This window comes from Bombina bombina, chromosome 4, assembly GCF_027579735.1.
Source record: "Bombina bombina isolate aBomBom1 chromosome 4, aBomBom1.pri, whole genome shotgun sequence".
NCBI lineage: Eukaryota > Metazoa > Chordata > Amphibia > Anura > Bombinatoridae > Bombina > Bombina bombina.
This window is the reverse complement of record NC_069502.1, coordinates 1,090,267,874-1,090,284,447: the sequence shown is the minus strand read 5'-3', so window position 1 is coordinate 1,090,284,447 and position 16,574 is coordinate 1,090,267,874. Positions and strand designations below refer to the sequence as shown.

General features: G+C 38.5%; 1 protein-coding gene across 1 annotated transcript in view; it reads right to left on the bottom strand.

Moving 5' to 3' along the window:
- LRPPRC (leucine rich pentatricopeptide repeat containing) overlaps positions 1-7,604 on the bottom strand; it is a gene marked incomplete in the record, with an annotated part of 877,407 nt that extends 869,803 nt beyond the window's left edge. The window contains 2 exon segments of the mRNA XM_053712282.1: positions 4,986-5,188; positions 7,453-7,604. Coding sequence (XP_053568257.1) covers positions 4,986-5,188; positions 7,453-7,550 — 301 coding nt within the window.
- Between the last annotated feature and the right edge of the window lie 8,970 nt (positions 7,605-16,574).

The window sequence follows — 16,574 nt, the reverse complement described above, 5'->3', positions numbered from 1 at the left end:
TGAAGGAATGGTGGTTCCAACGTTCATAGTTAAGTTTACTGTTCCAAAGTTATGAATATAATTTTAATATGGAGCAACAAATCTATACACCTATGTGATAATATCATCCAAGCCTATACATTGGGAGAAGATTGTAAAAGACTATTTTTATGTATCTGAAGATTCCCACTTTATTTTCCTTGTTCTGTATTTATTTTTGGATGTTAATAAAGCTCTTTGGAAAAAAAAAAAAATTATTTATCTTTGCAAGATCATATCCCACACTCCATTTTTTTTTCTGGACAAAAACAGCTTTGGAAGAAGCTTTGCAGCATAGATCTTTGTTAAAATTACCACATTACCAAAACTATTACAACCCATTTACAACTGCCCTAGTTCCGATTCCAGAACATTAGGTAAAACATTCACTAGATAATTTGGTACAGAAAATAGCAAATGTGGGAAACAGGGTTACTGAAAATTTCTACAAAGTTGAACAAAAAATACCCAGATCTTAAAGGGATAAAAAACACAATTTTGTAATTTTATGAGAATACAATTTTAAACAATTTTACTTCTGTCATCAAATTTGCCTCATTTTCTTGTTATCCTTTATTGAAAAAAAAAAGTAATGCACTACTGAGAGATAACTGAACACATCGGATGAGCCAATGACTAGAGGCATATAAGCATTCACCAATCGGTAGTTATAGGTAGTGCATTGCTGCTCCCGAGCCTACCTAGGTATGCTTTTTAACAAAGGATAGCAAGAAAAGGAAGTAAATTATATAACAGAAGTAAAGTGGAAAGTTGTTTAAAATGTCATGCTTTATCTAAATCATAAAAGTTTTATTTGGACTTTACTGTCCCTTTATTTAAAATAAAAAAAAAAATAAAAAAAAGTGCTGGGATAGGCTTAGAAATACAAACCATCTCACTTTTCGCATATGTTGCTCAACTACTAGGTATTGTTAAATCTGAACAAAAGCAAAAAAAAAAAAGTTGAGGGGCACCAAAGTCTAAAAATGAACTTTTATTGCACAATCATGTTAAAAACACAATATCGACAGATTCAAATTCACAAGTAAACGAATATCGTTCCCCACTGTCTGCCATATCACGACGCCAGAGCAGGGAGTAGCATGTGATCCGAAGAGGGGCGACATGGTGCTACGCTAAGCAAATGGTGGAGAACTCAATAGTGTGTGCCAAGTTCAACAGGTTTTCCTGAAGACTGGATCACTGCTAGGATATGGGCAGAGTTAAAGGCTGGAAGTTGTTGGGGATGCCCGATATCAGCGAGCGAATTAGTTGTAAATAACCAGTGGTCAAAAGATTCCCAGAAGGCAACTCCACCTGGCGACTTACTTTTTACCATATAGTTTTCATATTCATTGCTACAAGTTAAGGGGATTAGCTAACCGGCTGTGAGTACTGTAACTTATTATAACGTGACTATCATTGTATATTTATACAAAATGCACCCAGGACTCTGAAAATACCTTTTGCTCTGAATTGTAAAATCTGAAGCTTATTTGCAAATCATTATCATGTTACTCATACAGGCTAAAAGTCACACAAAAAAGCATGCAGGATCCCAATCCCATCACACAACCTATTGCTATGGCCACACAAGCAACAAACCAGTAATAGGAGGGAACACGGTCTAACATTCCAATGTACGTTGTACCTTACAAAAAAAATATTGTCAATCTCAAAGGGATATGAAGCCCAACAATTCTCTTTTGTGAATCAGACAAAACATAGAATTTTTTTTAAAAAGTTTACAATTAATTTCTATCATCAAATTTGCTTCGTTACCATGATATTCTGTATTGAAGAGATACCTAGGTAGGCGTCTCGAGCACTACATGACAGAAAATAGTGCTGTCATCTACTGCTCCAAAAAATGCATGCTCCTGAACTTTTTTTCAACAAAAAGATACTAAGAGAAATAAGAAAATTTGATAATAGAAGTACATTGGAAAGTTGTTTAAAAATTGCATCTGAATAATCAAAGAAAATTTTTGGGTTTCATGTCCCTTTAAAATGAGAGAAATGTTACCACATACAAAATGATCTCTCATTCTCACCCTTGACCTTTCATTCAGCTTTACCTCCTTAGTTATAATATGATGAGGCCCACAACAATCTTTAAAAATGTTTTGATACACAATCTTAAAAAGGCGTCTGTCCTTATTGTCAGCAACAAAGATACCCCAAAAAACAACTGCAGGGACTTTTCTCTCAACATCTGGTGAGACAGCACAGTGATCCAAAATAGAAAAGATAACTGAAAGCCAGATACACATATCCCTTATAAACTAATTATGTTAAAAAGGACCTGGGAAAAACTCCCTTGTATAATAAAAAAAAAAAAAAAAAACCAACCTACTCAGGATAATGAATAATTGTGCTAAACAAGTGATGCGCTATTGATTGGAACAAAAAGATCCATTCTATTAGAAGAGTAGCTATATGTTTTTTGACAAAGGATAGTTGGAACAGGGATAAATCATAATTCTTCTAACAATATGACAACCCCACTTACACTTGAAAAAATGGATATGCTAGTGCAAAAATAAAATGATATATCTTGTTAGAGAACTTAAAAATACTAGTAACAGAGGGGTGGCCAGCAAACTTGGTACATCAAATATATCCTAAGACAGTGCTTGACAAACCCAGAAACCTTGTAGCCCCTGGCTACTAGAATTTTACCTGACGCCTAACGTTTTGGATTATTCTCTATATCTATATACAAATCACACTGTTTGGCTCCTAAAAATATGTCTGGTTCCTCCATATTCTTACTGGCTCCTAATTTTTAAAACAGATTTGTCAAGCAGTGTCCTAAGATAAAGGTTCTCTGTAGTCACATGATTATATCATTATCTTGCCATAGTGATCGCCTGAAAGAAAGCTGGGCATATGATGTCTCATTTAAAACCATGTTATTGCTTAGATAGGAACGAGTGAACATGGTTAAAGGGACATAAAACCAAAAAAAAAAATTCTTTCATAATTCAGATAGAGAATACAATTTTATACAGCTTTCTAATTTACTTCTATTATCCGATTTGTTTCATTCTCTTGGTATCATTTGTTGAAGGAGCAGCAATGCACTACTGGTTTCTAACTGAACACATGGGTTAGTCAATGACAATTGGTGTATATATATATATATATATATATATATATATATATATATATATATATATATATATATATATATATATATATATATATATATAGCCATCAATCAACAGCTAGAACCTAGGTTCTTTGCTCCTCCTAATCTTTCCTAGATAAACCCTTCAACAAAGGATAACAATAGAAGAAAGACAATTAAATACTAGAAGTAAATTGGAAAGTTGTTTAAAGTTGTATTCTCTAAGTCACAAAAGAAAAAATGTGGGTTTCATATCCTTTAAAGTAGCAATAATGAAGCATATTTGGCACTTCCTTCCATCAATCCCCATAATGTCATCACACATCCTCAGAACAATAGAATTTAAGGAGGGACTTCCAGACTCTTCTAGTCCCTCCACTAGAGAACAAAGTCTTCTGTATTTGAAGGCAACCTGATGACATCTGCAAAGAGGAGAGTGACACTGTCTCCCTCCACACTAAAGTTGTTTTTAAAAAAAAAAAAAAAAAATCTATGGAGTAGTTTTACCCAAAATGGTAGTCCTGGCATTACCAGAAGATCTAAAATGACCAGCATAATACAAGATTTTCTTGAGATTATCCATTAACTAAGCAACTAGCAGTAATAAAGTTTTGTGTTAAAACAGAATTTCTGTAAGAATTTTGCAGAGGTATTTTCTGATGTCTTTAAATACAAAACAGGCATTTTGCAGACAATGATTTTTGTCCAATCAAATGGCAATGTTACAGCACATGTAAAGTATTTATGTAGGCATAACACATTCGCATTTGAGAGATCAAACTGTATAGGTTTTAAGTGCAGCTTTTTAGCACAAAGTAAACAATGAAATCAAAATATTCATTGGATAAATGGTGCAACAAAAAAAAGCCAAAAAAAAAAACATTTTATAAAATTGTATTGATACAAATCAAATTGTGTTTAATGTTAAACAAATAACTTAACAAAAAATATTTTTATAAAAGGATAGCAAATTAAATTTGTATGCTAAAAAATGATAGTATTTGTAAGTAACAAAACTTGCAGCAGCAGCAGCTCAGTGACCTCCGAAGTACAGAACACTACACAATAAATTTACTTTATAACTAGATAAAAAAAAAAAAAAAAAAAGACTGGTTATTAACAAAACAAAAACAATATCAAGATTTGTAGGTTTACCAATAATACTGGAAGATTTTTAATCATAATTAGTATTTGACCAGGCAGCCATTTAAAGTGAATGTAAAGTTGTATGAATGAGTGCCCAGGTTTTTAAAAAAAATACGATTAAAAACAGCGGCACTTTCATTCATTAAACTTACATTGCAGCGGTTTATTTTTTGTGGTTTTTTTTTTTTTTTTTTAAACTTATCTTTTTCTTTAGCAAATGTGGACCAGAAATCCTCAGCCCGCTTCTTCTGGTGTACTTAGCACCTCAATGACGTAACCGGCTTCCTCCAATCACGGCGTGGCCTCACGAGGTGGACACTCTGGTGTGCACGCCATGATTGAAGGAAGCCGGTTTCGTCATTGCTGAGGTAAGTACAGAGGAGCTGCGGCAGGGGATTGCCGGTCTGGAGTTGCTAAAGTAAAAGGTATTTAAAAAAAAAAAAAAATGCTGCAATGTAAAGTTTAATGAATGAAAGTGACCCTGATTTTAATAGTATGTTTAAAAAATGGGCACTCATTCAACTTTAAATTCACTTTAATTTGCTATAATATGTCCCAATGAGAAAATAGCTAAATATATAGTTAGGAGCTTTTAGAACCACATTTGTAAAACATTACAGTTCCTGTGCAATTAGAAATTCCACTATAACAATAGTTATGACTAATTACTTAAACCGGCCCCCCATACCTGTTCTGCAGATATCATGAAAAATTTTCAACAAAAGTGTTTTTGTTATACGGCCAGTTCTTCTAACGGAGGTATCCAGTTTATTAAGAGCCCAATCAAACTGCTGTGCTTGTTTAGCTCGAAGTGCAGATGCTGGTTCATCGCCGAGTCTTCCTTTCTGTTGTGTAGCAATTGCAAAAAACCTTGGTGGATTGCTTAGGTATCTGTATATTAAATAAATATTGTAAAGAAAAATATATTATATGCGTGTCACTTTATTATCAAGCACTAATTCCTAATGGTCTTCATGTGCCCTATGTTTGTTTAGAAATGTAACATTGTCTTAAAGGGATATACAACAAGTTGGGATAGAGACAAAATATAATATGTACTTTAATTTACCTGCCAATTTATACTGCAGTGCCTCACCATTAACCCTTTCTTTTAAAGGGACACTCAATCAAAATTAAACTTTCATTATTGAGATAGGGCATGCCATTTTAAACAACTTTCCAATTTACTTCCATTAGCTAAATGTGCACAGTCTTTTTATATTTAAACGTTTTGAGTCACCAGTTCCTACTGAGCATGTGCAAGAATAAGTGTGTATGCATTTGTGAATGGCTGATGGCTGTCACATGGTACGTGTATGCATTTTTGATTGGCTGATGGCTTTCACATGGTACAGGGGGAGTGGAAAAAGACAACTTTTAAAATCTTCAGAAAAAAAAATCTACTACTCATTTGAAGTTCAGACTAAGTGCTATTGCATTGTCTTGTTATCTTGCATTTGTTGATTATGTAAATCTACTGCGTTGACTGTTCCTTTAAGTGCCCTAATTGTACATATCTAACCTCCCCTCACACAATTCCTTCTATGGCTATATCTATATCCACCTTTGATTTGGTAAAATGCAAGACTTTAACACTCATTATCTGATTGAGCATGCCTAGAAGCAAATAAGCTGCTGTAAACTCAGTTAAACTGCCTGCATTTTTTATGCTAAATACTGATAAGGGGGGTGGACCAGGCTACTCCTGAGAGCATGGCTATGTAACTAATTTTGAAGATTTTAAAATACTTGCCATCAATTTTTTAAAAAAAAATTATGCAAAATATTTTTACTTAATTAGCCCTTTTAGGATATGCAAAGATCTCAACATGTTTTATGGCACTTTAAAATTGAAGTGACATGCTAGTTTAAAAGTTAAATGGTCTAACATAAATGTGTATTTTACTCTTTAAACCAATTCACTTTTCAGGTTATTTGTATTTGACCCCTGCTAAGAGGTCAGCACTAGACTTCAGCTTTTGTTCTACACGGATGATGTTTTCTATTATCCTGTCCTTCACACAAATTTGAAGGTCACAGGTACTATATACTGCCCAATATTATTTTTCAGTTACTTGCTACAAAGTGCCCATCAGATGCTTAATTTCCAAATATAGAACATATAACTCTGAACATGCTTAAAGGAACAATACAATACAGAAAACAAATGCTCCGATTTTCTAGAAGGCTATTTTACCACAAATATTCATTACAAACTGTTTATTAATGCTAAGATCATCAGGGCTATGTGCGTATGCCTTTCCCAACTGGCTGTGTCAGTGTGCCCCGGCTCCCAAGCAGGACTTTAGTTATATGTTTCACCCTATGTTATAGTTAATCACATATTTTCAAGGAATATTAGTGATAATTAAACAAGTTTTTATATTAGAATGTCACTGTGAATCAAAATCAGCCAATTATCAAAATGAGTATGTTAGTGATTATAAGTGGATTAGATAAGGAGGAAAAGTCTAAAGAGAGAGACCAGATAGATACTCTATAAAATTAAGAAAAAAAACAATGAAAAATAATCGCATCTCATTCAGGGTTACTAACAAGTCAGTTCACTTGTTTAGTTTGATTTGTATATTTCCATACCATACATTTAAAATGGAAACAAGGGAGCAAAACAACAAAAAACAGACTTATCTGTGTGAGGGTTCAAACAATAAACCCTAAAGATATCTTAAAGGGACCATATACATTACAATATTCATCAGACATTTTACTTGAAGTCTGCATTAATGATATATACTGTTCATTTACAGAGACCCCCCTTTGCATGTGACACTGATTATAATGCATGGGGCACTTACAAAAATCACAGATCACAAATGAGTGTAGTGAAATGTCAGGGAGTAAAGATACAATATACAACCACACATGATTATACAATACCCACATAGAGATACAACATACTTACACCTGATGATACATTACATAATGAACAAAAGGCACACACATAAAAGACAGATAAGGATACACACGTGAACACTTGCATGCGCATCAATCATACAGATAGACACAGGTGCAAATTCATATTAACAGTCACACACAGAGGGAAACCATCATGTAAAGTCTTATAACCTTCAGTGCTAGATCATGCATTGCAAACCGTGACCCTGCCATACAGCAGGATTCTCAATCTTACTGACCTAGCAGGACCTGGGAGAAGTCGCACGTTGCAAGGAGCTGGCAAAGAACGAAGACCCTGCCTTAGGAGAAGCCTGGAACATGCGAGGAGAGCAGACATGTTGATCAGAGAACGCACGCCTGCCAAGGACAGTGGGAACACGTGACAGCCGGCGGATGTACCAAGAATGAAGGGGGAAGCGGAAGATCATGATTCGGCATTACAAGTTCATAGTTCTACAGTGCTCAAAATTGAAAAATTATGAGATCATAATTTTCTTATTGCAGCGGAATATATATCACACTGTTATCATTGGTAATTACAATAACACAGAAAAGATAGTATATCGCAATTACCCCTACGTCATCCTCATATGGTACATGTTTGGCTTGACAGGCCATGCAGGAGCTATCCCAAGGAAAGAGTGAAGTTTGTAAAACAGAGTGTAATCCTGGGAGCAGTGTGCATCATAGGGTTAGAGAGCACAGAGGTCAAGGATGGGTACTTTAACATATTTTAACTGCCAGTCTACACCAAAATTGTTATTTATTGTTGTTTAATTATTTTAGTACCCATTCCACAGCTTTGCACAACCAACATTGTTATATTAATATACTTTATAACATGTAAACCTCAAAATGTATGCCTGTTTCTAAGCCACTACAGACAGCCTCTTATCACATGCCTTTTTATTAGCTTTTCACAACTGTCAGACACTGCTAATTCATGAGTCATATAGATAACATAGTGCTCAGTCCCATGGAGTTGTACAGGACACAGCACTATTTGTCTAAAATGCAAGTCAATAGATCAAATAGCCCTAAGATAAGGGGCCAGTCTTCAGAGGCATAGATACAAGGTAATCACAGAGGTAAAAAGTTTATTAATATAACAGCGTTGGTTATGCAAAACTGGGAAATGGGTAATAAAGGGATTATCTATCTTGTTAAACAATAAAAAAATGGATTAGTCTATCCCTTTAATGTAAAAAACATATGTAAGGGATGGGTACTATAACATATTTAATGCAATCAACAATTTGTTTATTTTAATTTTTAAAGTGGCCTAACTGTAAGGTTCTGGAAGATAGAGAAGAAAACAAAGGTGCCAAAAATTGCCTAGTACAGTCAGGTTAAGAGGATCTATACAACGATAATCAGGGTGCTCACAAATATACATTACCCTAGAGCATAGTTGCCAACTGTCCCTGATTTCCAGGGACAGTCCCTCGATTTTATTGTATGTCCCTGGATTTTTTTTGTCCCTGGAAATGCTACCTTTTTGCCCAACATTATGTGTTTTTGGCATATGGGGGGCTCATTGGAGTCCTTATTACAGTTTTTTGAAGATATTAATGCCTCAATGGTGGGCATTAGATTTACGCTTACATACTCTACACAAGTTAGTTTTCTGGACACTACTGTATATAAGCAGGGTACAAGATTGAGTACTGATCTTTATACTAAACCAATGGATAGAAATACTTTGCTAAGGTACGAAAGCTTTCATCCAGAAACTATTTAATTCTATACCTAGGAGTCAGCTACTTCGTACAAAGAGAATAGTCAAAGACCAGGAGATATTGCCAGAAAGATTAAAATCTATGGGCAATAAATTTATCCAAAGAGGGTATCCCAAAGAGACCATCACTAGGAGTATTGAGGAATTGGATAAAAAACAAAACAAACAAAGCAAAATAAAGAATGGTCAAAATAGACTGGTTTTCTCTATGGAATACAGTAATAAGAGTAATGATGTCTTTAAAATAGTGAGGAAATATTGGCATCTATTGTCCAAATATAATTCAGAAGTGGAATCCTTTAAATTGCCCCCTATGCCTTCATATAGAAGAGTAAAAAATCTTAGGGATAATATTGTTAAAGCAGATGTGGGCACTACTAAATCATCTAGTATTAATTACCTGCCTACACCCAATAAGGGATGTTATCCTTGTCTACATTGTGCTCAATGCAATTCTATCATAAAAGGAAAATTCCTAGCGCAGAATGATAAAAGGAAACAATATACCATCAATGGATTATATACATGTCAGACTAATTATGTAATTTATTTACTTAAATGCCCATGTGGGCTTTGCTATATTGGCGAGACCACTCAGGCCGCCAGGGATAGATTTAGTCAACATAAAGCTTCCATCAAGTTAAAAGACCTGTCATTACCAGTATCTGCACATTTCACACATATGGGACACAGTTAGTCAACTTCATTTCCAAATAATAGACCACATCCCCATCCATAGAAGAGGGGGTAACAGGGGATTAAAACTGAAACAAAAAGAGGTATGGTGGTACCTTACACCCTTATGGTCTGAATAGGGACTATGATCTGTATTTGTTTTTATGAAAAAATTAGTATGTTATGTATTCTGGTACCACTAGAGGTCACTAATGGAATGAAATTTTGAATACCTGGACAGGTATGAGTTAATTTAATTAGCATACAATATTGAAACCTGATTGGTCCAGATACCCTTTTTAAATGTCTGTCTAATTGTCTTTTAACTATGCATGAATAAGGACCATGTAGGTCCGAAACGTCGCTTTTTATGGTTGTTATATCCTAAATAAAGATAATTTTTCACATTTAAAAGAAGCAGTTTGGGGGGCGGAGCTTGGCAGCAGCTAAGATGGCTGCGTAATTCCATAGCTCCGTTAATCAGCACCACAATATCCCTTAGCCCTGCCCGATTGCCAAGATATAAACACCCCAGAGATGACCGGTGACATGCTTTAAGCAAGGAGCATTGCAGAACTATCATCTCGCTAACTTCCCACCTCTCCACGGCGATCTACTGCGGCTTAGCCGGATGGGCCCGCTCTCCTCAAAAGTGCCGCAACTATTTAACTCACCGCATTGCACACCGCCGCTTGCTGTAACAAAGCTGGTCCTGCCGGGTGAATAGTGTCCTAATAGATTTTCTAGCGGACAATCTGACCGCGGCTGGCTTCTAAGGCAAGTAAAGGGGGCCATCATAACCACGCGCGCCGGAATAAATCAAAGGCGCATACCTCCGCAAAAGACAGGAAGCGGCCATAGTGAGGCCTAAAGCTGCATTAAACAGTGGCTGCAGATCGTGGTCTCCTATTAAAGAGGCTATACTTACGCTGACACCGGCTTCTGATTCCCCTCTCTCTCAGTCTCCCTTTCAAAAATTGTGGCCAGAGGGGGTCACAAGATTACCTGCTCTCCCTGATCCTCAAGCTACATGGTCGCATAATCACAACCACAGATCTTCCTGCTATCATAGGCAGAATTGAGTATATCTGCCCTATACTGCAGCCCATATGATAAACGGCTGTACCTGCTTACACCCTGAAATCAGCTTAACACAGAGCATCCTGTATAAAGAAATTAAATAGCAGGTAAAAGGGAATATTTTATATAGAGGGGAGAACAGGGGCCTCATTTTTCACAGAAGGCCTTTGCAAAGTTACAGGCCATTAAATTATTTGCGGGACTTGTAGTTAAGCTAAAATTGGAGGGACTGTCACACATTCCACTGATATAGCAGGGCCAGCACAGAGAGGAGGGGCTTACCATATAAGCACACAGAAACCTATGATTTACCATGAATGCCAAACGCTCTGCAAAGCTTAACAAGACACCAAAATCATCTGGCCATAAAGACAGCCTGGTGGATCAATATTTTTCTCCCCCGGGATCAAAAAATATGGCGAATAGGGAGATCAGTGTCTCACCATTAAAAAAATTGACAGCCCCACAGAGGAATATAGACGACACGGAAGAAAGTACCCCTGTACCCAACAATATTCTATCTAAACTAGCGTCCAAACAGGACATAGCGGATATCATTCGGTCCTGCATACGAGAAGAAATCGCTGAGATAAAGCAAGACCTACACTCAGTGGGTAACAGGGTAGAGGCACTTGAAGAGTTCACCGATCAACTTCAAGTAGAAATTAATGAGACCCAGGACACCACAAATCATCACACGACGCTTATTGCTGAACTTCATGATAAGATTGAAGATCTTGAAAATCGCAGTCGTCGGAAGAATCTTAGGATTCGAGGAGTGCCAGAATCGGTGCTACCTAAGGACTTCCCACTCTACCTACCTGCTTTGTTTGCCCACCTTAGGAATACCTCACCTACCACGGACATTCCATGGGTCAGAGCCCACAGGGCCCTTAGACCGAAACCCCCTGACACGGCACCCCCCAGAGATATCATTATGAAGTTTAAGGAGTTTCGTGAGAAAGAGGAGCTCCTGAACCTCTCCCGAAAAAATCAGCCTGTGAAGTTTAGGGGGGTAGTCCTTCAACTTTACCAAGATTTATCTCAAAGGACTTTACAGAGGAGAAGGGATTTATCTTGTTTAACCATGCTCCTTCGCCAAAAGAAGATCCTTTACAGATGGGGGTTCCCATTTCATCTTTATGTTTTACACGGGAACAGAAAATTAATCTGCAAGTCTCAAGATGATATCAGCGACTTTTGTGCCGCACTGGAAATCGACCCCCCGGCGGGTTTCTCTGTGGAAGAATCAGCAGAGCCACCTAGGAAGAAGAGGCCGGCCAGGCCGGAGCCGGGAAACTGGCACCGAGTACCTTCTAAGCCAAAGAGCACACAGTCAGCGGAACATTAAAACTCTCTAAATTTGAGACTCTTTTCGAGAGGGTTCACCCTCGTATGAGACTTTTCCCTTTTTTCTTTTTTTTTTTTTTTTTTCTTTTTTTTTTTTCTCTTTCTGTATTAGCAGCCGAGACAGGCTGTGTCACTCCCCATACTGGATAGGAGCCTTGCTAAAGTATGACTAATGTTATTTCTATATGTGTTTATTAGTTTCATTTGAGTTTCTAATGTTTCTAATGTTATTAATTGCTCTTCCCTCCCTGCGGAAGCAGGGAATTTTTATGCATGATGTTAGCCGTTCATTTCCTCGGGCCTCTGGGGAGGGGGCCCGCGAAAGTGGGCCCCCTCCTGCCAGAGATCAGACGAGGTGGCCATCGGGAAGTAGACAGAATTCAGAGTATTGTGCTAGGAGTGGTAGCTGATTAATACTCCCCCCTTACACAGTTTTTTGCCACATGACCTTTATGTTATTAAGATACTTTTCACTTCGATTTCATTTATGCTATTTGTTAAAAATTAGCTTAATGGTTTTATTGCTGATGCTGCGCGGCGGAGACACAGGCTCGCAGGTTTGTCCCGAATCACATTCTCATACACAGACCCACAGGAAGTATAGAGCTTACCATGTGCCACATATAACTATGTATTCGATCTCATTATCACATTATGGCCACAAGTAGTAGCAAAACTATAACGCTGCTTAGTCAGAACGCCAAGGGTTTAAACTCTGCCCAAAAGCGCTCCCTAGCTATGCGTGACCTCCGCAGAAAGGGGGGTGATATTATCTTTCTGCAAGAGACCCATTTTTTAAAGGGTAGGGAACCAGGTTATTTTGGGGGGTACTACACACAATGTTTCCATAGCTCTTTTGATCATAAACGTAATGGGGTGAGTATCCTCATGAGTAAACACTTACCCTTTACTCCAATACAAACACATACAGACACTGAAGGCAGATTTTTATGTATCACAGGCTTACTATTTGGCTCCCCTATAACTCTGGTCAGCATGTATGCTCCTAATGTTAGACAACTCCCTTTTTTTAAAAAATGCTTTGCACAAATCCTTGACTATGGGATTGGAGCCCTTTATCTTGGGGGAGACCTCAATATCCCCATACAACCGACTCTTGATACTACCAACCCCAGGCCCTCGACCCCAAAGCACACAATTAAACAACTATGGCGGATAATGCTAGATCAGACCCTATTTGATATTTGGAGATTCAAAAATCCTGGGAAGAGAGACTACACTTTCTTTTCTGCCCCCCACCGCTCTTACAGCAGAATTGACTACCATCTAGCAAACCAAAAAGGTCTAGCCAATGTTTTATCTTCCAGGCTCTCTCATACAGTATGGTCAGACCACTCCGCGGTTCTTACGCGGCTTCAGTGGCCTTCTGTCCCCAAATCCGCTTTCCTTTGGAGATTGGACGAAAATTTACTAAATTTCCCAGATTTCAAAGACAAGTTAGAGAAACTCCTCCCCGAATATTTCCACTTTAACTCCCTACCTGAGACAGACCCCTTTATTGTGTGGGAGGCACACAAATGCTTTATAAGGGGGGAATTCATTAAGTACCAAGCCCAGGCCAGACAGAAAGCGAGATCGCTGTATAAAGCTTCTACTGACCTGCTTTCCAAGCTAGAGTATGATCATAAGCGTGACCCCACTTCCTCACAAATTCTCGCAGACCTAGAAAAGGCTAGAAAGACAGTACACGACCAATTAATAAATGAAGCTAACATTTTGGCCCTAAAAACTAGACAGAAATTTTATTTTGAGAGTAACCGGGCTGGCAAGCTTCTGGCCCGTTCCCTTAAGTTGAAAAAGCTAAAATCCTATATACATGAGATACGCACCCCTACACAACAAAAAGTGAATACTACGCCCGAAATCCTCTCCCAATTTCTGACATACTACTCTGAACTATATAATTTATCAAAACCCGCAGCACTTGCTGATAGTGAAAGCATCATAAAGACGTACCTACTGAACACGTCCCTTCCCCAGCTCACCCCCGACCAGGCGGAGGAATTAGAAGCCCCGTTCTCACCGATAGAAATTTTAGCTGCCCTTAAACAACTCCCCGCGGGCAAAAGTCCAGGCCCGGATGGCTTCACCGCTTCATATTACAAGAAATTCGCATCAATCCTCCTTCCTCACCTATGCACCATATTTAACACCTCCGACGGAGAACACCCATTCCTTCCCACCATGCTTGAAGCCCACATTGCTGTAATCCCTAAGCCCGGCAAGCCTCCTGATACCCCTTCTAATTTCCGCCCCATATCATTACTGAATGTAGACGTAAAGCTTTATGCGAAACTTATAGCCTCTAGAATCAACAAGTTCCTGCCGTCTCTGATACACCTAAATCAAGTAGGTTTTGTGCCCCATAGAGAGGCACGCGATAATACTCTCAAGGTGCTTAATCTGTTAGAATATTCCCGAACACACAAGATACCGTCTATTTTTTTGACCATTGATGCCGAGAAGGCCTTTGATAGGCTGGATTGGCTATTCTTGAGATCCACTTTAGAAAGATTTGGCATGGGGGAGACCCTGATAGGGAAAATATTTGCTCTCTATAATAAACCAAAGGCCCGTATTAAATTGAATGATTCTTTGTCAGATCCCCTTCCCATATTAAATGGAACAAGACAGGGCTGCCCTCTTTCCCCCCTACTTTTTATCCTAGCTATGGAGGTACTAGCAGCTAAAGTTAGGGATGACGATAAAATACATGGCATTCAAATTGCAGATACGCAATATAAAACAACACTCTTTGCCGATGATGTGCTATTTTCCTTCACTTCCCCCTTACAGTCTCTCTCTGCATTAATGCCGATCATCGAGCAATATAGCAGCTTATCTAATTTTAAAATAAATATGTCAAAATCCGAATTTATAGGGGTCGGGATCACTGGACATATAGCTAACACAATTACCTCACAATTCCATTTTACACAAAAGCATGATACCATCAAATACCTGGGAATACAGATTTCACTTTCTAGAGACTCCTTATTTCAAGCGAATTACCAGACCCTGCTTAAAACCATAAGAACGGACCTGTTGGCTTGGCGGAATAAACATCTATCTTGGCTGGGAAGGATTCAGGCTTTTAAGATGAGCATCTTGCCCCGCTTTCTTTATCTATTTCAGACGGTCCCTATACAACTCTCTTCCCAATTCTTAGGTGCTGCGCAGGCGTTTGTTAATGATTTTATTTGGGCACATAAACACCCTAGAATGTCTAAGTCCACACTCTATAGAAACAGGGATAGAGGAGGCCTGGGAGCACCCAACCTTATGTTCTATCACCAGGCGGCACAACTGTCTAGAATAGTAGACTGGTGTAAAAATATCAAAGACAAGGAGTGGGTGAAACTTGAACATGACCTTATAGGCACTAAGAGTTTAGGGGCACTTTGCTGGACCTCTAGATATCACAGAAATATGCCATTGCACACCCCTACATTAGTGTCAGCTACACTCTTTACATGGGACCGCCTCGCTAGTAATCAGAGAGGTATCTCTTCAATCCCTTCCCCGCTAACTCCCTTACTCCACAATGGGGACTTCCCTCCGCTGCGACACTGCTGGTCAGGAGATTCCTACACTGTTTCAGCGGGCTTACCTTGTTGCCAAGTTATCGAGAATGGGACTATCCTATCTAAAGCTGCAATAGTCGATAGAGATATCCCCTTCTTTACTAGATGGTTGGAATACTTGCAGCTCTCCCACTTTCTCTCTAGTCATAGAGACAAATCTTTCCTTGTCCGCAGTTTAACCCCCTTTGAGACGCTTTGCTGGTCCCCACAGGTGACGAAGGGTACGCTCTCGGCAGCCTATAAAATTTTAATTGCAGTACATTCTAAAAATCTACCGACATACACTAATGTCTGGGAAGCCGAGCTGGGCATGTATATTCCTTTAAAGACTTGGGATGCCATATTCCAGCAAATGGGTAAGGCGCCCTCATCAATGAGTATCACAGAGACCAATATGAAATTACTGGGGAGGTGGTATTTATATCCCAGCAGACTGGCAAAGATCTACCCACGGTCTGATCCACTCTGCTGGAGAGGTTGCAAGCAACTTGGCAACCTCAGTCATATATGGTGGGACTGTCCCCTCCTCCAGCGGTACTGGACGGAAGTTCATGGAGAAATCCAGAGAGTGCTCTCACAGAGCATCCCTTTTGACCCCCTGACGATGCTATTTAATAAGCCACCCAGGATCAAATGTAAGTACAAAACCGCTTTACTATACATCATGCTTAGCGGTGCTAAGCAATTAATCCCCAGACTATGGAAACAGTGCAACACTCCCACTAAGCTAGAATGGTCACGAAATGTCACACTTCTATTATCGCTAGAAAAATTTCATTATCACAAAACCAACAGACTAGATTTTTACTGTTCCATGTTGTTTTATTGGGAGACATACACTCACTCGGAAGCTACGACACTATCCCAACCCACTGTATCGGTATAAACCCTCCTTACCCAAGGCATTCACACT